General features: G+C 47.1%; 2 protein-coding genes across 8 annotated transcripts in view; one reads left to right on the forward strand and one right to left on the reverse strand.

Annotated features, from left to right (window-relative positions):
- The window catches only part of LRSAM1 (leucine rich repeat and sterile alpha motif containing 1), a 31,866-nt gene extending 12,672 nt beyond the window's left edge, over positions 1 to 19,194 (reverse strand). For 3 of the 6 annotated variants that reach the window (XR_014574410.1, XM_083807115.1, XM_083807111.1), the window contains exons 1-16: positions 19,155 to 19,194; positions 15,601 to 15,783; positions 13,716 to 13,772; positions 12,065 to 12,109; positions 11,523 to 11,600; positions 10,511 to 10,579; positions 9,582 to 9,666; positions 8,327 to 8,448; positions 6,810 to 6,900; positions 5,578 to 5,708; positions 4,954 to 4,983; positions 4,273 to 4,395; positions 3,617 to 3,756; positions 2,707 to 2,751; positions 1,571 to 1,641; positions 683 to 782 (exon numbers count right to left, since the gene is read on the reverse strand). Coding sequence is in view for 5 of the 6 variants with exons in the window: in XM_083807115.1 (XP_083663241.1) it covers positions 683 to 782; positions 1,571 to 1,641; positions 2,707 to 2,751; positions 3,617 to 3,756; positions 4,273 to 4,395; positions 4,954 to 4,983; positions 5,578 to 5,708; positions 6,810 to 6,900; positions 8,327 to 8,448; positions 9,582 to 9,666; positions 10,511 to 10,579; positions 11,523 to 11,600; positions 12,065 to 12,109; positions 13,716 to 13,772; positions 15,601 to 15,672 (1,259 nt within the window). In the remaining variant the exon portion in view is untranslated. Of the gene's footprint in view, positions 1 to 682; positions 783 to 1,570; positions 1,642 to 2,706; positions 2,752 to 3,616; positions 3,757 to 4,272; positions 4,396 to 4,953; positions 4,984 to 5,577; positions 5,709 to 6,809; positions 6,901 to 8,326; positions 8,449 to 9,581; positions 9,667 to 10,510; positions 10,580 to 11,522; positions 11,601 to 12,064; positions 12,110 to 13,715; positions 13,773 to 15,600; positions 15,784 to 18,169; positions 18,529 to 18,552; positions 19,071 to 19,096 lie in introns of those variants that run through there. The other 3 variants (XM_083807113.1, XM_083807114.1, XM_083807112.1) reach the window with 3 other exon arrangements.
- A 56-nt stretch (positions 19,195 to 19,250) lies between these two features.
- RPL12 (ribosomal protein L12) lies at positions 19,251 to 21,898 on the forward strand (the record flags this gene model as incomplete). Of its 2 annotated transcripts, XM_083807301.1 has the most annotated exons (7): positions 19,251 to 19,424; positions 19,509 to 19,582; positions 19,729 to 19,827; positions 20,464 to 20,545; positions 20,989 to 21,075; positions 21,604 to 21,716; positions 21,806 to 21,898. In XM_083807301.1, exons 1-7 carry the CDS (start codon positions 19,388 to 19,390, stop codon positions 21,809 to 21,811), a joined length of 498 nt encoding a protein of 165 aa, XP_083663427.1. In that variant the 5' UTR covers positions 19,251 to 19,387. The 2 variants fall into 2 exon arrangements, with proteins under 2 accessions (XP_083663427.1, XP_083663426.1); XM_083807300.1 differs by lacking the exon at positions 21,806 to 21,898 and having other exon boundaries at positions 19,253 to 19,424; positions 21,604 to 21,734.
- Between the last annotated feature and the right edge of the window lie 1,075 nt (positions 21,899 to 22,973).

The raw sequence follows: 22,973 nt of genomic DNA on the forward strand, positions 1-22,973 counted from the left end.
TTCTTGATTTGTTTCACTTCCCCAAAGACCCTGCAAGGAACACCACATTTTAGAACAGAGTCAAGTTTTTAAGAAACAGAAGGTGACTCTGTAATTGACCATGAAAAAATCTCAGCTCTCTTGTCTCAGAGGAACTGGACTTGGATCTGAAGAAAAGACAATCCCAATTTTCTCTGTAATTTGTCCAGGAGAACTATCAAAACGCCACAGTAAGTGCAACAAATGAAAGGCTCTGGCTGCTGCTAACAGAAGTCCTGCACCATAATTCTTATCTTCTCCATGAGAAGTTATTAAATGCAATGAAAACAGGAACATTATCCTGCAGACAATCCTGGGAAGTGACAAAAGGATTTCTGTACCACAGTTTGACACTGACCTAGCTAACAAAAAAGACCTCCATATTTAGCAGAATGTATAAGGTAAAATAAACAGTGCAAAAATGTGATAGTTAATTCAAAGTATGATTGACAGGCATTTTCTTGTGGTTAAAAGGTGGCTCATTCAATCAAGTTTGACAGTTTCTTTAAATTGTATTGTCACCTGCTCACGTACAGCTGTCCTGCTGCATTCCAGCAGCTGCAGGAATTCCTGGCTGTTTATATGGGAATTACACCAGGGACTGTTGGCAAGAAAGGGACTTTACAACAACATTACCTCCAGCCCCAGAGATCTGCCACTGTACCTGGAGCAGGCCTGGTTGACAAGGTCTTGCCGACGAGACTCGTAGGTCATTTGGATGAGCTTGTTCTTGTAGCTCTCGGCCAGCATTTGTTGCATGGCAGCTGGGAGACAGAAGTGCTGTCAGTCTGAAACAGGAGCTGGTGTCTAGAACAGACACTAATCTGCCACTGCTGCTACAATAACCTGCAATTAACAGTGCCTTCTCTCTCATTTCAACCTCTCCTAGTTTTTTCCATTTCATTCACTTACAAGCAGATTCATTCAGCTACCAGAATCGTAGCTATTTACTGGGAAATTAGATGAGCGAACTCCACTCTGCCTGTGCTTGCATCTCTTCAGTGCTCAGAGGAGCCAAGTCACTGCCACTGACCCTCAGATGGGCTGCAGCCCTGCCTGTCCCACCACGAACAATCCGTCCCTTAGTGTGATAACACACACACCATTTCCCTTGTAACCCCATCAGATCTGTTCCTGTTCATAAGGAGCAGAAATGGTTCCCTTGTTCCGTTGTTGCTTACCTCCTGGTAAACCTCCTGCCTCATGAACCTGAACAGTTAACATCCATTTGGTACCTCTAAAATATGAAGCACTTTGCGTGCACACGGGATGGCTTACGTTCAGTCTCAGACTGCTCGTGCAACACGCTCTGACTACGCCAGGAGCATAGCTCACATCTCGGAGACCCAGCAGTGAGCTGCAGGTGGAAGCACTGGATCAGCTATGGTAAACGTGCTGCCCCCTGCCACTCTGCCCTGCTGCACCAAGCAACATGCCAAGACGTGTGTGTAACAGAGCATCTCCCATGTGGTTATCACCTATTCAGTGCACCTCCAAAGGAACCGTGTCTTTCTAGTATCTTTTACCACCCCAAAGAGTCATCCACACTTACAGGCCACTTCCCTTCTGCGCAGTTGCTCCGTCTCCTCCTGTGTTATTGCCATCAGCTGTTCCATCCTTATTCTAGCAAGTAAACAAGAACAATTCAGCCTCTCCTTCAAACAAGCACTATCTCACTCCTCCTCTGCCCACCCGGCTCAGAGCCCAAAGGCTGGGCAGATTCACCAAGCAACCTGTGCAGGAAAGCCACACGCCCATCAGAGACTCAAAGTGTTCTTGGTAAAGGTCCTCTAAGTCTATGGGAGAAATCATAAACCGTGGGAACAATTGCTTTTTATACTGGAAAGCTGATCCCAGAAGACCTAGCAAGGGTCTGGAAAGTCAACAAAGAGAAAAAGAACATCAGTGCAACGTCCACACACCGTCACCAAGCACAGTGCCAGCCCCTTGTTTGGCTTTCTTTTCCCTTGAGGCTTGACGGTCACTTCAAAGCTGACTTATGTGAGTAATGACACCGAAAGCAGGAGCCTGGCCTCCATCCCCACCTCCTCATTCTTATTCCAGCACAATTATACATAACACCACTTAATAGATCAGGAACTGGTTTGACTGAAAAACTATCTGCCATACAATGAGATTATTTTTCAGCCAGGTCAGTTTACTGTGTCATAGCACAAACACTTGGCTGAAGGGAGGGGACAACATATAGGCGGGGGAGAGTTGGGGAAAACCAGTATTGGAGGCAAAGCTAGCTCAAAGTGTTGGCTGAATGGGAGCATTGGCTTTGGTGTATTCCTCCCAGCCTGTACACATTTTTGGGCCACCTTTGTAGATGCTTTGCTTTCCAACAGATACAAGATTTCTGTTGGTCCGTGATAGTGGAATATAGGGGCTTGTTCCCAAACTACTTAGCTAGGACCTTTTTGAGATGAAAAGAAGGTGCAATCACCATCTCATGGGGTTTGCCAAACTGAGTGAACTCAGGCACATCTAGTCCAGAATCTTGCCTCCAGCAGTGATCAGAACCAGCTGCTTCAGCCAAAGCAGCAGGAAACCTTTCAGATAGCAGGTCTGAAATGAACTTCCCCTAGCTTAAAGTGAATTCATACTGGTGGCTCTGCAACAAATCTCAACCCTCCTTCTAGCTCCTCATCCCTTTTCTGGAAAATTTTATTTCAAGATACTTACCTCTCATTCTCCAATGATTTCAGAATGTCTGAACTTTGTTTTTGCCTAAAAAAAGATAAAACAAAAGATTTTCATCTGGCTGAGCAGCACACCCTGTTCCCCCCAAGGGGCAGAAAACAACTTTGCTTCTGCACAAAGAGCAGCCTTAAGCAGGCTGGTAACCTTGTGTCAGCACTAGCACAATGGGAGATTCAGCATATCTAGGTCAGTGGTACCTAAGAACCAGTGTTCAAATAAGTACATTCCGTGAGGAATTTTTCCACAGCACTGCAAAAATTCAGCAGCACAGATATCATAGAAGCATAGAACAGCTCAGGTTGGAAGGAACCTTAAAGACCACCTAGCTCCAACCCCGCTGCCATGGGCAGGGATGCCACCCACTAGGTCAGATATGTGTGACACATTTTTTTGTGATGCTAAATTCCACTTTCTTTAAGTGGGATTTTGTCAGTTCAGCAACACACCATCTATAGATATTGATCCTGGTATTTTTATTTGCAAACCTGTGAGCACAGACCCCAGTGCAAACAGCCAAAACCAGTGTAGCTAATCCATCTGAGAAGGGAAAGAAACATAACTGTATCCACAGCAAGGACATCAGAGAGGTCCATACAACTTCACTGGGTTTGTCTGTCCAACACAGGCTCGCCGGGACAGCCTGGCTCTGTAGCCAAGCCTGCAGGCCCTTTGGGAAGGTCTGTCCAAAGGCTGCAGGCTGGATGGTGAATGCAGAAAGAGAACATCCCATATCAGGGATTTACCCTCAATTCTTCACCAATCTCCTAAGTACCAGGACCGATCACTTCTGTTAAAACTCAGAAAGGTTGGAATGAACACCTCTGAGTGGGACAAAATAACATGAGCCCCCATGGGCCAGAGTTCACTGCAGGACACCCTGGGGCTGCCTTACCTCTGATTGTCCTCTATCAGCTTCTGGATACGGCTGGCAATGCCTTGCTCTGCTTGTTTCAACTGCTGCAGCAGTTTCAGGCGCTCCTCCTCCAAATGGCGCTGGTGCTGTGTCAGACCCTTCTCCAGCCTCATCTGATCCTAGGCCAAAGCAAAAAATAAAAATAAAAAAAATGCAAAGGTGGTCAGTTTAGGAAGGGCAGTGTCTTGTGCAAGGCCAGATAATGGACAATTTGGTTGCAGTGACCCAGACAGATCCTGGGAGATCTTATGAAAAGGAGAACTCTCATCAGCTGGGACAGCCTAATCCCAAATGAAATGAGGAATCATTTCAAGGTGCATTCAAGGAGATGCAGAGAACCTGTGAAGCCAAAGAACTATAGATGGGAAAGATGAAAAATGGAAGTACTCCAATCTGTACAGCCAAACATCACTGCTCCCACCTGTCAAGTCTCTGTTAGAGTGTCCCTAATAACCTCAGAGAGAAAGTGGAAGAAAAACACTGAATGCAGTGAATTAGCTGCTGTCTCTAGAGGGTAAGTTTCTGCATGCTTGGACACTTGGAACACCACTCCACTTTGAGTCTCTCTATGGCAACAAGCACAGCCCTGCCTCAGCAAGTGGCAGGGCCAGAGTGCCTGCCCTGAAGAGACCTACCTCTCTCACTGTCTGCAGTATCTCATCCTTTTGACTGTTGATCTGCTGAACAAGCAGAGCATGTTCTCTTTGCCCCATGTTCAGGCGCCGCTCAAATTCAAGCTTCTCCTGCATTTTTTTTTCCTGAGAAGAGTAAGAAGAAAGATGAATGCCAGAAACTAGAAGACTGCTGGCTCTGCTCCTTCTCAAACAAGAACAAATTCTGGCAATGTAAAACAACGCACAGTAATCCTCTCAACTACGAGAGAGAAAGACAAATGGCAAAACAGGAGGCTTGAGTAGGTGACAGAAATATTCTGTCCTCAGGAACCCAAAAACTGTGAAGCAGAGATTGCTGCTCTTTTTATGACAGTCTCCAAACTCCCCACAACTCATTTGATAGTCACAAAGCCAACATCCCAGGGCACCAACCCGTACAACAGAAACAGAGAGAACTGGAACTGCTCGCTCATGAGAGACTCTGCAGCTCACTGGCTGTATTTGTCAGACAATTCAGTCACAGATTTCCCCACACTACTGCCTGTGTTCTGCAGCGAGGAGTGAGCAGGTTCGGGCGGAGTTCTGCAAGATCTCAGTTCTCAAAACATTGTTTTGGCTGAAAAAACAGATAAAGAAATGGAAAACAAGACATAGAAGTGGCCCTACTCTGCAGAAAAAGTACTTGCAAGGGTTCTTCCTTACCTTCCTCTTCTCATAGTCCAAGAATTTGTTCTGAAAAATAAACAGCAGATATTTACTCCCAGGAGCAAATTTTTATAGGTATTATTAGCCCACTTTATATCTTCCCCTAACTGAGTAAAGACATCAACCAAAGGCACAAGAAGATTAACATATCCACAAAGCCCAGTCATTTATGTTTCTCCAGGGGCAGAGAAATTTACTCTGTAGTTGACAAATAGCACAGGAATTAACACAGCTTGTCAAAATTAGAGGCCTAGCCTCATCTTTCCCAGGAAGGGCTGGCAATATCCAGCACTTGGCTGCGAATCACAAGGTGCTTCTGCAGTTTGCTGTCCCTCAAGACATTATTAAAAACGTGTTACCATGCTGCACACACTGTATCACACTGTCATTACTGTCCCTTGGATGCGTCATTTTCAAGATAATGATTAAAACTGACATAGCTCAGAAAATATGCACAATCACAGAAAAAAATGGGTCAGAAGAGACCTCTGGAGGTCTGTACTACAACCTTCTGCTCACAACAGCACTGAATTCAAAGTCGGAGCAGATTCCTCCAGGCCTTGCCCTGACAAGTTCTGAATATCTCCAAGGATGGAGACAGTTCTCTGCAGAGAGCCTCACCTGCCACTTGCTCTCCTCCTCCAAGTACTTTTGCACTGTCCTGTCCACCCCATCCACCGACGTTTCTCCTCCATCGCTCTCCAGCGCAGGGAGCACGTACTGTGAGGGAGGGTAGTATGCAATTCCGCACTCTGGAAGAGATCAGACACAAAACAAGACATTTGGTGCCTAAAGACCTTGGCAGCACGACTGAGGGCTGGCCTATGTGTGAGACAGCTTCCAGCTGCGCTCCCTCTCCCCCAGCATCGATGGGTAGCTACAAGAGCTTTCAGCTCAGGTCTAGCAACAAGAAGCTGGGAGAGGAGATAGTGCCACCCCATTCCCACCGGGAAGGCAATTAAACAACAGCACGCAGGAGGTTGTGGAGAAGGGAAGCACAGAAGCTGGGAATGCTGTTCCCACTTCTAAAATCAGAGGACAGAACTCCCTCCAGAAACAGACTGAGCACTTGGAGCTGGGCCAGTGCTCTGCTGACCTACTCGGAGAGAAAAGCTTCCTTTACACAGGTACAGGCATGTTCACTTTGATGGAGCTGCAAAAGAGAGTTTGCTGCCCACACTATAATAAGTTCTGACCATCCTTTTATGTCAAGGATTAGGACAATGTCTGACAAAGCATTTCTCCTGCACAAAATCTCTGCCAGACCTTCCTGCCTGTATTAAATACAGTGTTTTATAAACTCACAGTACATTGTCTTTGCCCTCTGAATTTTCCATCTGGTTCCATCTTTCTTTTAGGAACACATCAGCCCGCAGGCCCCCACGCCCTTTCTCACAGAAAATGAGGGTACAAGGGACCTCAAGTGACTGCTGAGTCTACCTCTTCGTCCCAAGGCAGGGTCAGCTGTATCTGTGCAATGCCTAACCCTCCCACTGGAGAAAATACAAACGAGAAAACAAAAGCACAGAGAGATGCAATGACTTTGTACGGTCACTCAGAAAGTCCATGACCCAACTGTTCTGATGTTTTAACAAAACCATCATAAATTTCAGTTTGCAAGTGAGAAGCAAGCCTCAGTGAAGGACTCCGGTTTTGCTGTCTGCCATCAAGGACTTACACGTAACTCCTTGACCTGCCTGCCCCATGTGCAGAGCATCAGAAAACACCTGAAGCAGAGCTAACCTGATATTTGTGCTTTGTAAACACAACCTTTGAATATGCCACAACACCTAATTAGAGCACAGCACAGTCCCCCAAGTTCTCACCAGCATCCACAGACTTTTCTTGCTTACCTTTGCAGAGGAACTGCTGAATGGACTCTGTACCTGCACTGCAAATATCAGCTGATGGGTAGGTCATGGAAGAAGCGTCCAGGGTCAGCATCTCCAAAACAGAACACACAGAGCTCCAGTTTATTCTCACAGCCCAGCCGGAGTCCAACTGCTTCAAGGCTGGGGACCCAGGAAAGTGAACTGCAAGATTTGACTTGTACCCAGTAACAACCAAACCACAGAACATTTGTCTCAGCGTGTTAACAGTGCTATTGTTTTCCTCTGCAAAGCTTTAAGACTTCTCAAAGAACATGGAGCGGTAGATGGAATATTTAATGTCATATCCGGTTGAATGTCTAGATTTATTAAAAGGGAAAGAAAATCTGCCAGATCACCTTTTCTGCTGGTAGCGGAACCAGTTTGCCTTGCAAGTCCCCAGAATTTCACTTACGAAGTGATAATTTCACATTACCCCAAAAACTGACATAAATGCAAGGTTATATTGAACTTTTGCTGGGTGTTTAGCAACTTTCAGAGCAGTGGTGATTCCGCTGTCCCTGATTTAGGAAATTCTGAGCTGGTTCTTCAGTGGAACATCCGCCTCATGCAGACATGTCTATTTTGTCTTTAAGCACAAAAAAGCACAGTGCTTCTCAATTACATGCATTTTCTACTACATTGCTGTGTGTTGGAGCCCTTAAGCATGACACACAGGAAGAATGGTGATGCAAAAAGGGCACTGGGAGAAGAGGAGCACCAGTAAGAACCAGTGGAAGGACCATCTTCTGTTTTGTTCTCCTGTGGCCAACAAAAGGACCTAATGTTGCCTCCTGTTGAGCAGAGTTTAGCAGGACAGCCCAAAAAGGAACTCCTTTATCATCAAACACAGGGAAGCAAGCTGAACAGATCCCTAATCTCAAAGACTGCCTACAGCAGAAGTGAAGCCTGATGTGTGCTCAAGACAGGATAGCATTTATTCCTATCCTCAGTGCTGGTGTCTGAGTCAGCCCTGTTGCCTGACATTTGCACAGTTTAGTGCTGACAAGTTTGGCAGCCAGAAGGTAACAAATCCATAAAAATCCTGATGCTTGTATCATTTTGAATGTGCTCTCCAGGGATCCAGAAACCTACGGAGGCTGACAGTGAGTCAGAGATCTATCATGGCAACAGAGGCAAAAACCTCATCAGAAACATCTCAGAAAATCTGCTCAGTCAGAATCAGCCTCTGCTCTCGGAGGCAGCTGTGGCAGAAAATACTTGGAGGCTTATTTCCTATGGATTACTTTTGCCATGGTTAAGCCATGGCAAGAAGTGATCAGAAAAAAACAAAGCAAGAAGAATATGCAAAACTAACTTTGGACACCATGAACCACATATAGCCAAGTTACAATCCCCTACAATGAGTGCTGCCCAAGCCCTAAAAACTTATTCTCTATGCTAAATTTATTGTTGTATAGAGCAAGTACGAAGGAAGGCAGCCTGAAGCAGAACAAACAGCTGGGAAGGGGAGACACAGAGACAGCAGGCTGGGTGCATACCTCCAGCGTGCGGATGTGAGCCAGCACCCGGGGCAGTTCTTGCAGGAGGTTCTCGCTGATATCCAGAGTGCGCAAACTCCGCAAGCCACTCACAGTTGCAGGCAGCTCCTTCAGCTTATTGCCTATGGGGGGAAAAGTCATTTAGTGCCATGCAACCTTGCCAAAGCTGCACCCAGCACGTTCATCTACTGGAACACCAAACTGTATCTGTAAGAGACACCTGTGAGCCGCTTTCTGTACTCTGCTACAGGGATGGGGTTGTCACAGGGCACACCAGGACTCCAAATACCGCCACTGACAACCAAGGTAAATGGGATCGACTTGTACACAGCCCAATTGCACAGATCCAGCAGCACTTCCACAAGCCAAAACAGCCTTCTCGGCTGAGGTAAATGCGACAGACTCCACCTGTGCTCTTTATTAGGAGAATATTCATAATATGGAGCCTTCCCTCCTTCAGTGTAAATCCCAGAGACAAGAGAAAGGGAACTGAATGTGGGACTGCAAATTTAGAGGTCAGAGGCCTGATGTTGCAGATGGATACAGCAATAAGCTGAGCCACACCTCCAAGTTCCTTGCCCTCCATCTTCTTCCCTGTTTCAGCAACAACTCCCTGTAACAAAGGCTCCTTTTTCTCCCAGATTTATGGCATGGTATATCAGGAAAACGTCCAAGAGTCTTAAAAAAAAGATATAATTGTGACCTTAGTTTTAGGGTTGTGCAAACCTGGAAGGTTACACAGGCTCACAGGAGTGAGCTCTGGGTGCCCAGCTCTGAATAGGTCTCATGCTTCTGAAGGAAGACGTGTGCCTTGAGCCCTCTTAGCAGCCCTCATCGCAGAAATGAGTTAGCTTGGGCGTTAAAGTGCTGGCAACGTGCAGGCACACAGAGAAGCTTTTGGCTCTTGAGATCAGGCATGATGACCAAACAAACTCTCCTTTGAAAAAAGGCAGTGGGATGAATGAAATTATCATCTGATGATAATTGTCTGACCCAAGAGCCATGAATTGAACCATACGCCACGAAATCAAGGCAGATAGTGTGTGTATTTGTTAAGAAGCAAACAACCATAGTTACTCCTAATAACTCACAGAAATTTTTGAATTGAAATCTGTCTCATGTTCTTCCTTAACATTCATAATGTAAACCATTTGGTTCCTGCCTTGGTTCAAAAGTATAATTCCTAATGCAGCTCAACACAACCCAGAAAATAAATGGTGCTTTGCCCAGAGCACCAAGAAGAAACATGCCATACCTTTCACATTGAGGATCTGGAGCTGGGCAAGATCTCCTATAGATTGTGGAAGACATTTTAAGAGATTCCGTTCAAGGTTTAGGACCTAAGGTATTAACAGAAAAGATATTCAAGATATTCTTTATACAGTTCTCAGGTTTTCTATACATCTATGCTGTTGGGACTACCTTCAGGCCCAGAAGGCCAATGTGAAAGTCATTTTAGATACTGCCTTCTAGGTTATAAGAATGAAAAAGCTATTAGAATGAACCCTTAATCATCTGACAAGGAAAAACGCATGTCTATTAATAGATTCGTAGGCTGAAAACCCAGAGAGTTTTTTCTGATTTTCTAGAACCCTGGATACAGATACATCTAGCTACTGCATTATTGTTGGCTGTATTAACAGCCAACAGCCAAAGTAGGTGCTGAATGCAGATGCAGGGAGTGGAAATCTGAGTGTCCCTTCCTCCCAGGCCACACTCCCCCAGCCCAGTGCACACAGGAGAGCAAGTGGTGATGCCATGCATCCAAAGGTGCGCCCTCAAACAGAGGGGATCCTCAGAGGTGCACTGTGACACACTGCGCTGAGTTCTCAACATAATCACACCAGGGAGAATGGTAAAATCTGAATATTTTAGGAATCCAACTGGATTGGAAACTCCAGCTCCACTTGCTCACAGCCCTGGCTTGGCACAGTGTGAGCTATTCGGACTAACAGCCCTTGCACTAAGCAGGGGCTATATAATTCAGCATGCTCTTCTCCTGGTCTCCCTCTCCAACAAGCCAGTTCAACACAGTGACAATAAAGTCAATGACACAGATCTGACACATTGAGGATCACCATTTAAATTGTAGCTAATTATAAGACAAATAGCAGTGGAACCCCATATTCATGCTGTCCCTTAATGTGCCTTTTACAGACACTTGGGATACAGCAAATCTTTTACCTGAAGAGATGTTAGCTGACCAATATCAACAGGAAGTGATGCCAGTTGGTTATCATGCAGATCTAGAACCTGGAAGAGCAGATAATTTCACCAGACAATGTTGGGGAAAGACGCTAAGGTGCTAGAATGAAAGGTCATGAATTATCAAGCAATGAAAGTTATTTTCTTCCAATAGGGCTTCAAAAAGTGGCTTTAGTTTTCAACAAGACACACGCACTTAACTCTTAATTCTTGCAGATCTTATGAAAACTCCAGCCTCCATACATTGATAAAAAGAAACAGATGATTAGGGAGAGGAGTGACACCAAGGGAACTGTTCCACAAAATTGGATGAGCCAAGTGTCTAAATTATCCCCATGAAACCAGCCTGGCAGGAAAAAAAAAAAAAGTTTTCTGCAGGGTCAGTGAGCTGAACTGCTCTATGGAAAGACCAGCACATGGAAATACCAACACCAGCACTGGCACATGGAAAGAGCAGGACTACTGCTGAAGATATCCTACTCTGGGGGGCAGTGATCTGCTGGAATGACCTTGCCTCTTGTGGAACCACAGCACAGGGGTGGTGGAGCTGGAAGCCCTCACCATTTATATGACAGGAACAGCGACGCTGCCCTGTCACACACTGTCCCCCTTCACCAGTTTTGTTCACGTTCAAGTGACCCACCAGTGAAGGAAAGAGAGGGATCCACCCCACAACACACTCCACCCTTGGCTTTTCCACCAAGACGGACCACTGCTGTGAGAGGCTGCTGAGGGGGGAAGCGTGAGGTAGTGCAGAGGATAACTGAAGCCTGGGACTGCCTATGATTTTAGACAAAGCACTCAGCTACCACTATCTGTTTACTTTGGAGGTGGCTGATCTGTAAACCCACGAAAGGAAGGTTTCACATTTTGTTACCAGTTTCTGGGAACAACAGTCAGACAGGAAGATTTTTGGGGGGGTGGTGTGTTTTAATGCAGCCAGAATGCAAGGAAAAGAGGTTGCAAATTAGCAGTTAAGAGTTACAATTACCTTCACAGTTATGAGACTCAGAAGGCTACAGGACTTTGGAACTAAAGATGTAAGATTATTTGTATGAATAATCAGCACCTGAGGAGGAAAAATCCCACTGAAACATGAGCACAAGAGACACCACAGTCTAGGACAAGCACATTTGTTAAGATTTAATTGCAGAGGTTGCATAAGAGTTCAGTATCTTATTCTGTATCATCTAAAATATTAAAATAGTAAAATAGCAAATGCATTTTCACAGGTCAAACATTTAATGTGAGATCTAAACAAGAGCTTAGTTATTTTCATGAGAAACATCATTAAATAGGCTAAGATAGAACTAATCATCTCATCTTTCATGAAAGAAATTATATCTAAAACACACACAGAGGATTAGTTCTGCCCAAATTGCTCTTGATTTAGTATCGTACAAATGGCTAAATGCATCACAAGCAAACTTCTTCTGAAACAACATAAAAAACTAAATACAGTTATTTCAAATATAACAGTAATACTCAAGCATAAGAACAGAACTATCTAACAATACTGAGTTGTAACATTACCTTTTTTTGCAAGACTTTACAAGTTGCAAAGGCCCCGTAAGGAACCTGAAAACAAATAAAAAATAGTCCCATCAGACTTCACAAGATACTATATTTCTAAGCACTTCTACAGTATTCACCTGCAAAGTCTGAATAATTAACTTTAATGAAAATGCGCATGATACTTAAAATTTTTTGCCACCTGTTTTGGCCCAGGATGCCAGTGCTTGCTGGTTAGCTTCCATTTAAGCAGCTTGCAGTGGCTCTCCACAACATGACAGCGTGGCGCAGAGCGCAGAACAGACTGAGGCTTAGGCAGGAGTCCAGGTCCTGCATGACTTAATATTCAGTGTACAGATGACTCAAGAGTTCAGGCATATTTTCCCTTAGTCATCACATAAATGTATTCTATGGTTTTGTAACCTTGGCAAACACGCTGCAGTGGGCTAAGTGACAAAGGTGAGCAACATCGGGACTGAGTGTCTTCATGTGTGCTAGGCTCTGCAGGAGAGGGGCAACCAGAAAAGTGATATTCCAGCAAATTCTGCCAGTGCCAGCCAGGGCTGTGAGCACTGTCACCTGCTCTGCAGAATGGAACTGCTATTGGCTAAATCATTGCCTTGGCTCTAATTTCAGAGTTAATTTTAAGGCAAAACTCATGGCTTGCTTTATTTATTAAACTACAAAGGCTAAAAGAAACAGCAAGACAGCGTTTTAGGGTACCAATCCAAAAGAAGCAGCTTGGGATCCAACACCAGCTGCAGCTATGAATGGAGCTAATTCAGTACACGTGCTGTCTGCCACCCTTTTACCCAGACTGGCTTACAGACTGTCCCACACAGCTCACAAACCTACACACAAGATGCCATTGGCTTCTGATCTTGGAACAAAACATCCCAAAGACAGCAAAGCCATTTCATGCTGCACAGTAGACAGCTATACTCTCCTGGATGATCCCAAATCTCTCCTCAAAGAGCAATACAATAACCATTAGCTTGCTTGGCAAAGGCATCCTGTGACAAAAGGGTGCACAGGTACAAACGTTTTAGAAACACAGGACAATAAACAAAAATTGAGAGTCAAATAGCAATGGGCTTCTGCTTAACAGGATTGCCTAGCTGCCAGAATACAAAACTGTACCTCCACTGAAGGCCTGGCAATCTGTCACTAACCACTCACACTCCAGCAGCCAGCTCGTTTCTAATTTAGTTGGCTACAATAACAGAAGCCAAACTGGAAGTGAGATTTCCATCCTCAACTAGCAACCTGGAACCAGGGATTTGCACTTACAGAGAAAATAAGTGCAAGTGGCAGACTTCGTAGCTCTAACTTAGAAATAGTTAGCTTTTTGCAAAAAAAAGTCCCTTGTGACTAGCATAATTTGTCATACCAAGGAGGGTTTGAGACTGCTCTGCCCTTCCCATTTTGTCAAATGAAAAAGGATTCCCAACACAGAATTAGTGTGGAAACATCAAATAGGATAGGACAAAAAAGAGGAGGAAGCCCATGCCTGAAAGACAGAACTCAACACACACAGTAAGAAATGAAGCAGGCCCAAGGTCATTTCTGTCTCGAAGCTCGTAGACATAATACAAAATCTGATGTCTGGTAACAAGGAGTAGACTGAGAAATCAGACCTGTTAGCTAGTATCGGAAGTTGTAGAGAACATACCTCTGAAAGTTCACACTTAGATATGTCAAGAACATCATCGGCACCAGCCTCTTTTGCCTGGAAAGAGAAGATGTGTATCCAGAGAGTCAGAACATGCAGATAAATGGCTTCTTCCTGCATACTGACAGAACTACTCAACTGGCCCCTCCCTACAAAATGTAATTACAGTTCTCTGCTGCAAATATGCAACCTGATGAAACCACCAGGAGCAAAGGGGGTGCTGCTACAACTGCAGCAATCAAAAGCAACCAGGAAGCCAAACTGCAGGAAAAAAAAAACTCTTGGTGCTATGAATGAATTTCTGCATGAAGAACCAAATCACACCCTAATTCTGCAATTTTAACTGAAAGCACACAGAAAGGAAATGATGGGTTCTCAAGCACCAGTGATGCACTCGCTATGAGCAACAGCGGTGCCCTCCTAGCCTGTGAAGAGCCTTTTGTGTCATTGGCGTGTCTCACCCCAATGATGGACCTTCCACACTGCATGGAGAAACAAAATAACCACTGTTGCCTTCCTGCTTCCAGTAGACTTGCAGAGCCAACTTTGCTGTTTAAGAAGAAGCAAGGATTCACTGCTTCTGGACAAAAGTGGCTTTCCATGTTCTTATCAGACAGACCCAACGCAGCTGCTAACAGCAATGAAATTGGACAAATCTAGCTGTGAGCAGCATTACATCTCTGGAGTTATTTCTTAAACACAAGATGCTGTATGAGGCAATAAAACCTGCTTGTGGTAGTGCCTCCAGTAGGTTTTCAGAACTTGATATTCTGACCCAAGACTACGTATGTGCAATACAGAACTCATCCTAGAATAGACAGTTGAAGTTATCCCTCTCCATTCCCACAGGAGCTGGACAGAAACCCTACAAACTGAATAAATACAGTAAAACTGTTTTAATTATTGGTATGTAACAGAGCTTTCCTTTCCAAACTACCTTACTGACATCCAACAGGAATAATTTTGTCGTTCCTAAAATAGAGCTGCCTCTGGGGTAGAACACAGCACTGGTCTGTGCAATGTTCCTATGGCAGAATAGGGATAATAATTCAAAAGAAGATTGCTTTAAACCTGTGGCTGCTGTCAGACAGGTAGTTTTGCTGACCTGACTGGCATGACAGCAACCTGCTGAGGATCCACCCCAGAGAATCCTGGCCAAATGCTAGTCCAGGAAAAAACTTTGTGTTTGTCTGTCTTTGAGACCTTACATTGAACTCATAACTTCTCTTACTAGATGTGGACCACATGTGGACCACTCCAAATTTCATGTATCAGCGGACAAATCTCTAGGGATTCAGAGACACCAGAAAACCAGGAAAGAGCAACAGAGAACGGAGACTTGTACCTTATCAGTAAGTACATCTGCAATCCTCCAGTTAGTGAACTCACTGATGACACCAACTGAAAACTGTCAGTATAACCAGAACTGTCTTTGAGCTGCGCTTCTCCCCAGCTGTGTCTAACAAGTTAGTCCTCTGAACGACAGGTAGAAATAATAATGAAAAGCAAAAGAGGGGCACAAGAAAAGCCAAGCATGGCGGGAAAGCAGATGGCACAGGCTCCTTGCTAGGAAAAGCAAACTGGGAGATCTGTCATGGTGAAGTGGCATGGAGGAGAAAGGACGAGGTCCTGGATGGTTACAAGGCATGCGGTGTGGTGGACATTACGTAGAACCACACGAGCAGAGAGGGAAAGAAGTAGCACAGTGGGGACATGTGGAGGGGAAGGCACGAGCAGACCAGGAAAGCAGGAACTCTCTGACATATGCTAGGAACACGACCTGCAGACCTGGTGGGATCAGTAATATGATTACTGGTAATGTGGGGGGCCTACCGACTCACCAGGACTAGGTGCAGAGAGCAGAAGAGACGTCGACATTGCTTACCAGGCACATTTGGTATTCAAGGCGCTTCCGAGCATCATCACTGGGTTTCTTCTTACGGAAGAAGAGTGGCATCTTTAGCTGTGACTACAACTCTGTCTCAACGACACAAACTATCAGCACAAATAAAGGCCGGTGGTTCCTGAAGCACGTGTTTGCAGGGAACCTGGACTACAGAACTGCGCTCTAGTAAGTGAAGAAAAAAAATAAAAAAGAGAGAAAATCACCACCCAGCAATTGTCCTTGTTTAGGCCTTTCTTTGGTCTGATCAAACAGGCAGAGCCATCACACCTCCACAGCAGAAGTGTTAACGTGAGTCACAAAAATAATAAGCAATTGCAAAATAATATAGAATAAAGCTAGGTTAGAAATGTGAACAATTCCTAATTGAGAGCAACGTGGCTGCCTTCACCTTCCAGGGCAGGTGAGACGAGGCAAGACCCTAACACAGACCAGAATACAGGCAGCTGTTGGAAGGGGTCTTCACGACCACTGGCTACAGCAGGGCCCCCTCTGGGACATCACGCAGCTGGTTCCCTGGGGCTCTGAACAGATGCAGGAGTCAGGACACCCAAGCTAAGCTTGCTTTGCTTCTCAGCTCCACTGTAAGAGGCCAGGACCTTAAACTTCAGGGCAGGGGTTATCCCGAGTTAACAAAACACTTGGTTCATTTGCTTTCTGCACAGAAGCAGTTGCACAGCAACACTTTTCCTATTTTAGTCATCCAGGGAGGTGAAGAGATGCTGCCTAAATACCTAACAACTTAATGTCACATTTTTAATAGGCTTATAAAGCAAAATTAATTTCCAATAGTCTAAGAGCTGCCTGTAAAGCCAAAATAACCTAACTTCAGAAAAACTCTGACTACACACCAGAGCCGATCACTGTCTCCCAGACGTGCTGGGGTGAGCCATCTGCCTCCCCTGGACTCGCACGCATCACCCAGGCTGCGTGTCTCCAGCACCCCGCTGGGCTCCTCCTGCCCTTTGCAGCCCTACCCGTGACCAAATTGCCGCCCCTGGCCAGGGCTTACAGGGCAGTCAGATCTTCCCCAAAATGGGTCACCATGGGACTGAGAGCTGGAGAATGTTTTTCTGTTAATTCAGCCAGACTGTATGCAAAGATGCGGGCTGATGCAAGTGTGAAGGAAAGAGAAATTGAACCAGGAGAGGAAAGAGCAGATTGCGGTAAGATGCCTCCTGAAATCACAACTGGGGGTGGATGAAGGGGTAACAGAAACCAGAGTCGATTCTGGAAAAAGGCTCTGACTCAGCAGGGGAGAAATAGGGAGTGTGCTGGCAGATTTTGAAGGACCAGCAGAAACATAAGGCTGGACAAAAAATGGGGAGACTGGGCAAAAACTTGCAACGCAGAAAGTCAGAGTTGGGAGTGCTGCTGGACAAGGGCTTCACAAAGAGCTGACACAGGTGGGACTGAATCCGGCTTGGGAGTAAGAGTGGGATAGGGCAGAGCAGAGCAGAACTGCAGCAGTGAGCCCAGAAGGGGGGAGCTACCGGCTGGGCAGGAAGCCCCGGGGTACGTGGGGATCAGCACTGCACGGCCGAGGCAGGAGCTACAGCTGCCAAAAGCCCAAGTCGAGACACACTCTATGAAACTTGCACTGAAAGGCTTTTTTTATTTTTTTAATAACTTTTTTAAACATCATTTTAAAATCAATACAATAGAGTCAGTATTTCACCAATACATTCCCCAAATGTTCACCAGCAAATGGCACAGCTTCACAATGGAGCTGGTTTAGTGTTCACTAAAGCTCGTGTTACACATAAAAAAGATTGTTCTCTGCCAGCTCAGCAGCTACAAATTGGTCTCAAACTACACTGAAAAGCATGTAGCCACAGGATACAGAGCTGTTCCTCACACAAGGGGAGCCTTACCAAAAACTAAGAGTTTTACGTAGATAAATCCTTATTGTTAAAGCAAGATATAACTTTAGCCTACATGCCTTCAAGGAACTATCCACCATTTCATTCCAGAAACAAGGAGGCAAAGATCTGCCCTGTTTCACTGTACTGCTGTCATACCTGTCTACCACAACAAGCCAAGAGATGCAGCAGAAGGTGGCAAAAAATTACTTCAGCGTGCTAGAATCAGACTCCAGCAGTTTCACGATTCCTTCCCTGACATCCCACTTTGCTACCTTTTTAATAAGCTTGGACTACTGAAATGCCCAAATTAGGAGCTGGACTCGATGACCCTTGCGGGTCCCTTCCAATGCTACGATTCTGTGGAACGCTCACTGGGGCCCACTCGCCTCTCCCACTGTCTCACCATGAAGTCAACAGGCTCACCAGTCAAGGCAAGCCAGAAGGGATGGGTAAGAGCAAAAAATCAGAAGATTAAGCAAGAAAGGAAGGTAACTGTCAGGAGATGCAGTTAGGAAATCCAGGAATGCAATCAAGAGCCACAAACAAAGGTCCGACATCACAGACGGAAACAAAAGAAGGAAATTTAAAGATGAGAAACCAGGACAAGGGTACATGCAGCAAGGTAACAATAACATTGCTGAAGAACACTTTGCTGAGGACTTATACATCTCTTTGACCCTTCTTACCTTTCTCTGTTACAGCTAGGTATCTTTTATTAATCCTACAGACAGTGGAAAATCATTATTTAATTTTCACCCAAGAAAACGCAAAGAGATGAAGGCTGAAGGATACATAGTCCAACAGGGAAAGAACCGCTTTGGGCAGAAGAGGAAGGATCAGAGACTTATTAGATGGATTAAACGTCAAAACTTGCTTCAACGAAAAGACACATCAAATCTGCAGGCAGCAAAGCTGTTCCTCCCTGTGACACTGGCCCTGCAGACCGGTGAGACAGGCACTTGTCAGTCAATGAAGAGAAGCTGGCATGCGACTACAACTTATGCACTGCAGTTTTATTTATTTTAGTCATGGAAAGAAAACTACCCACAGGTACCCGGACAGCACCCACCCTGCAGCAGGCGAGCATCCGCGAACTGCAGCCCTAAGGCCGCCAGCAGCCGGGCTCTGCAGGCACAGCTCTGCCTAGGCACAGGCAGGAGACAGGGCTGGGGAATGCCCACCGTGCGTTTTACAGCCCGCAGCTGCTTGGACGTCGAGAGCAAAACGACAACAAAATTGTAATTTTTTTTTAAAAAAAGCAACCGAATAGCAGCACGGCTCTACGAAAAGGTCCAATCCAAACCCTGACTTTTAAAGCGCCCCGGGCCCCACAGAGGCGGCATGGCGCTGTGCCACAGCGGGGGCTGGCAGGCAGCTGAAGGCAGGCAGGCTGCGTCCTCCGGGGGCAGAACCGCCGGGGCTGTGCGGGGCCGCCTGCCCCAGCTCCGGGCACCCTCCGTGCCTCCGCCCGCTGCCCCCGCATCCTTCGTCCTCCTCCTCCTTCATCCTCCTCTCCTCAGCGCCGGCCCCAAGCCGCGGACAGCAGCAGCAGCGGGCAGCAGCCGCCCCTCAGGCACCCCATCCCCACCCTGAGACCCCCGAGGGTCCCTCACCCGCCGCCGAGACCCGGGGGACCGACGACCCCGCGCCCCCCGGCCCGGCCCCGCTCACCGCTCCCCTCCGCCATGACGCGCCCCGCCCCGCCCCGCCCGCCATGACGCCCCTCCCACCGCCCACCCCCGCCATGGCACCGCCCCCGCCGCCATGTTGCGGGCGGGCGGCGCCTCTCGCGAGAGCCCGGCGGGTATATCCGCCGCCCCCGCGCCGCCCGCCGCCTTTCCGCCGCCGCCGCCCCGTCAGGATCCGGCTCCATCCGCCGCCATCCTCGCCCCGGCGCCGCCGCCATGCCGCCCAAGTTCGACCCCACGGAGGTGAAAGTCGGTACGTGCCGGGCCGGGGGGCGGCGGGCGGGGGGGAGGAGGCGGCGGCGCGGCCCGGTCTGACGAGGCGTTGCTGTGCCCGCAGTGTACCTGCGCTGCACCGGCGGGGAGGTCGGCGCCACCTCCGCTCTGGCCCCCAAGATCGGACCCCTCGGGCTGGTACGTGACGGGGACAGGGGGACGGGGGGGGATCGGGGGGCTGTGCGGTGTGGGGAGCTGCGGGCATGGCGGCTGGGTGAGGTGCGGTGCTCCCTGCTGCTATCCAAGCTTTATTTTTGTGTCCCTAACGTCTCCGTTCTTCGCAGTCCCCCAAAAAAGTCGGCGATGACATTGCCAAGGCCACGGGAGACTGGAAGGGGCTGAGGATCACGGTGAAGCTCACCATCCAGAACAGGCAAGCTCAGGTACTCGATGCCACGAGGGATGGCTTCGTGGTGCAAGCGCTGAGCAGGAAGGAGCTCTGCTTGCCCGAACCACAAGCGTAAATCCCGGCAGGGTCGACTCAGCCCTTCATCCTTCCGAGGTAGATAAAATGAGTTCCACATGGCGAGCTGTGTGGGGGTCTTCTGGGGAAGACCTTGGCAGAAATGCAGCTGTCTGATCCTTCTGAGTGCTCCTGGCCTTAGTGACGCAGCAGTTCTGTATGAATATAAAGCATTTGACCTAGAAAAATGTGTCAAGCAGCACAGAAATAATAATAAAAAAAATCCTGAACTCATCCTGCAGCCACCCGCCACTATACCTGTCTTGAATTCAGTGGCTGGTATATTCCAGTGGTGAGCTGAGAGGAAGCCCCAGCCCAGGAAGCAGTTCTCTTCTGGTTGTGGAGAGGCCTGTGCCGAATGGCTGGGAACAAGCCTCTGCTTCACGGGAGGAGGCCACGTGCTGGCTGGTACACCCGGCTGCGTGCTAACCACTGAGCTAACTGAAATGCAGTGCTCTGGGCAGCTAGCTCTCCAGACACTGACTGCTAGGTCAAGTATTTGCGTTATTTACCTACTGAGATAAGGGGAAAAAAGAATTAATCTCTCTTCATTCAGATAGAAGTTGTTCCTTCTGCCTCTGCCTTGATTATCAAAGCTCTGAAGGAGCCTCCCCGTGACAGGAAGAAGCAGAAAAACAGTAAGTTTTCTTCTGGTTTTAGTTCTGAATGTCATTTGGTGCTAAGAGGGAGCATATACCTGCCTCTAGATTGTTTGGCATAAACTGGCTGACAAGTGCCAGGGAACTATCTTGGGCAGCAGGGTACACTTGTGTACAGTCAAGTTTGTATACCTTCAAGACAACTAGAATAGCCACCCGCCACTGTACCTGCCTTGTAATGCAGTGATAGTACAGTCCAGAGGTGAGCTGATAGTAAATGCCAACCTAGGAAACAGAGTTATTCTTGTGGGTAACTTTGTGCCGAAGGCTGGGAACAGGAGTGTTTATGGCAGTGCCACTGTACCTAGTAACCTCTGGTCTCTGTGTGTCTGAGTGCTGGAATGGTGCTTCTCTAACAGTGTGGGGAGCTGGAAGTGTGCTGTGCTTCAGTGAGCTTACTGTGCCATTGCTTTGCTTCACAGTAAAGCACAGTGGCAGTGTCAGCTTCGATGAGATAGTGAACATTGCTCGGCAGATGAGGCACAGATCCCTGGCTCGAGAGCTGTCAGGTAAGTGCTGGTCTTAGGGGTTTGTACTGAGTCCTGCTGCTTGATCTGAGTGTCTCAGGCTCTGGTTTGATTCCTGGGATGGCCCCATGGCTCTGGTGTTAAAGCTCCTTGTACACATTGTTTGCTCTGACACTGAACTGTCGGCTCTAGCACATGAACAGCCTCACAGCCAGCCTCCTACCTCCTGATGGAGGCAGTGCAGGGTATGGGTGTGTGTCAGGACTCACCTCAGCATTCCTGACCTGGCTACAGCACCTGCTCTCATCACTCTATGAGGCTGAGTAGTAGGCAGCAACCAGCTGGGCGCCAAGCTTGCTTGTAACAGACATAAAGGGCTTTTCTGGATGCTTCTGGAAATGAGCACACCAGAACTGGCTTCAGCTGCCTGCTGTCCTGTTCTGAACCCTGTGGCTGCAGACCTCCAAGGGAAGGAGTGTGAGACAGCTGAGGGTGTTAGAATTGAGTTCTCTACTGTTTTTTTCTTTTTCCTGTGTTTTAAAGCACTGATGAGCTTTCTTCTAACTACAGGGACAATTAAGGAGATTCTTGGAACTGCCCAGTCTGTGGGCTGTAGCATTGATGGCAGGCACCCACATGATGTCATTGATGACATCAATAACGGGGTGATTGAGTGCCCAGCTGTAAGTATCCATCTCTAGCTGAAACTGCTGTATTAATTTATTTACTAAAGGGCTCTTTACTAATGAGCTGTATTTGCTTTTCTCAACAGAGCTAAGAGTGCAGAAAAGTTGCCGAATGAAGGTTCCTTAAGGTTTTTTTGTAACACCTTAAATGCTTAATAAAACACCAAGCTGTCTGTAAACAGTGTGACTGGCTTAATTTGTCCTTGTCCCATGCTGTGCGTAGCGGGTCTGGGCCAGGGTCTGCCTGCCCTGTGCCCAGGTACCAAGGTGACGGTTCTTGCACAAACTGGAAGCTGTAGGGTGCTCATTTCTGAGATCATTTCCTTGCAGCAACACAGAGCTTACAGAAGTAGAGTTGCCTTGAGCAAACATTCCCATGTGGTGTAGAGGGCAAACTGCTAACTTGTCCTGTGTGAAGTGTGAGCTCTTGCAGTGCCAGATGCATGGCTCCAGCAGCTACAGGTAGTGCCCTTCATCAGGGTAAGTGGGGTTGTAACGGGGCCCCCTTCCCCTGAGCCAGCACAGCCGGGTGTGCTGCTGTGCCTAAGGCTGCCTGTCCACATAACTGAGTTAAGAGTAGCTGTGTGCGCTTGTGGGATGAAAATGCTCTGTCCCTGTTAGAAATAAAATCCTACATGTGGCTGGATGTCCGGGCCTGTCCTTGTTAAGTCCATAGCTCCTCGCTCAGCATTTGTGCCTGATGGTGTGGAGCGTGGCCTGGCATTTAGCCAACACTAGGAACATCTGGCTTAGGTGAATTTGTGAGTTTTTCTGTTGCAGACAGATGGGATCCTTTGCTCAGCTTTTTCTTCTGCCTTGGAGCAGAGGCAGGATTTTTTTGGTGACCAGGACAAGTACACGATAGAATTACATGAACTTTTGTGCATTCCTCACCAAAGAAGAGGAGCAAGCCCTTTGATTAGGAGTGGAATCCTGTGGTTCTCTCCATTTCAAAGAGTTGTAAAAGGGCCGGTTTCGTGTCTCTTGGGTCTCCTGACTCCTTGAATGGTGATGCTGGGGGAGCTGGGTAAGCAAGCTCGGTAGCCCCTCTCTACATCATATGCTCCAGGTCCTGGTGTCTCTGAAAGAAAAATAAGCAGTTTGTGTTGGTATTTTCCTTTGTATGAGTGTTCTGTAAATCCAGTTTACTGCCTGCCAAGGAACAACCCGAAACCTGGCTGAAAACCGGGGGTGGAGGAGAGGTATGCTGTAAAACCTGAGGGAAGTGAAAGGTTTAGCCTTGCTTATTCAAAA

The sequence above is a fragment of the Anser anser genome (genome assembly GCF_964211835.1).
Source record: "Anser anser genome assembly, chromosome: 21".
Classification (NCBI taxonomy): Eukaryota; Metazoa; Chordata; class Aves; order Anseriformes; family Anatidae; genus Anser; species Anser anser.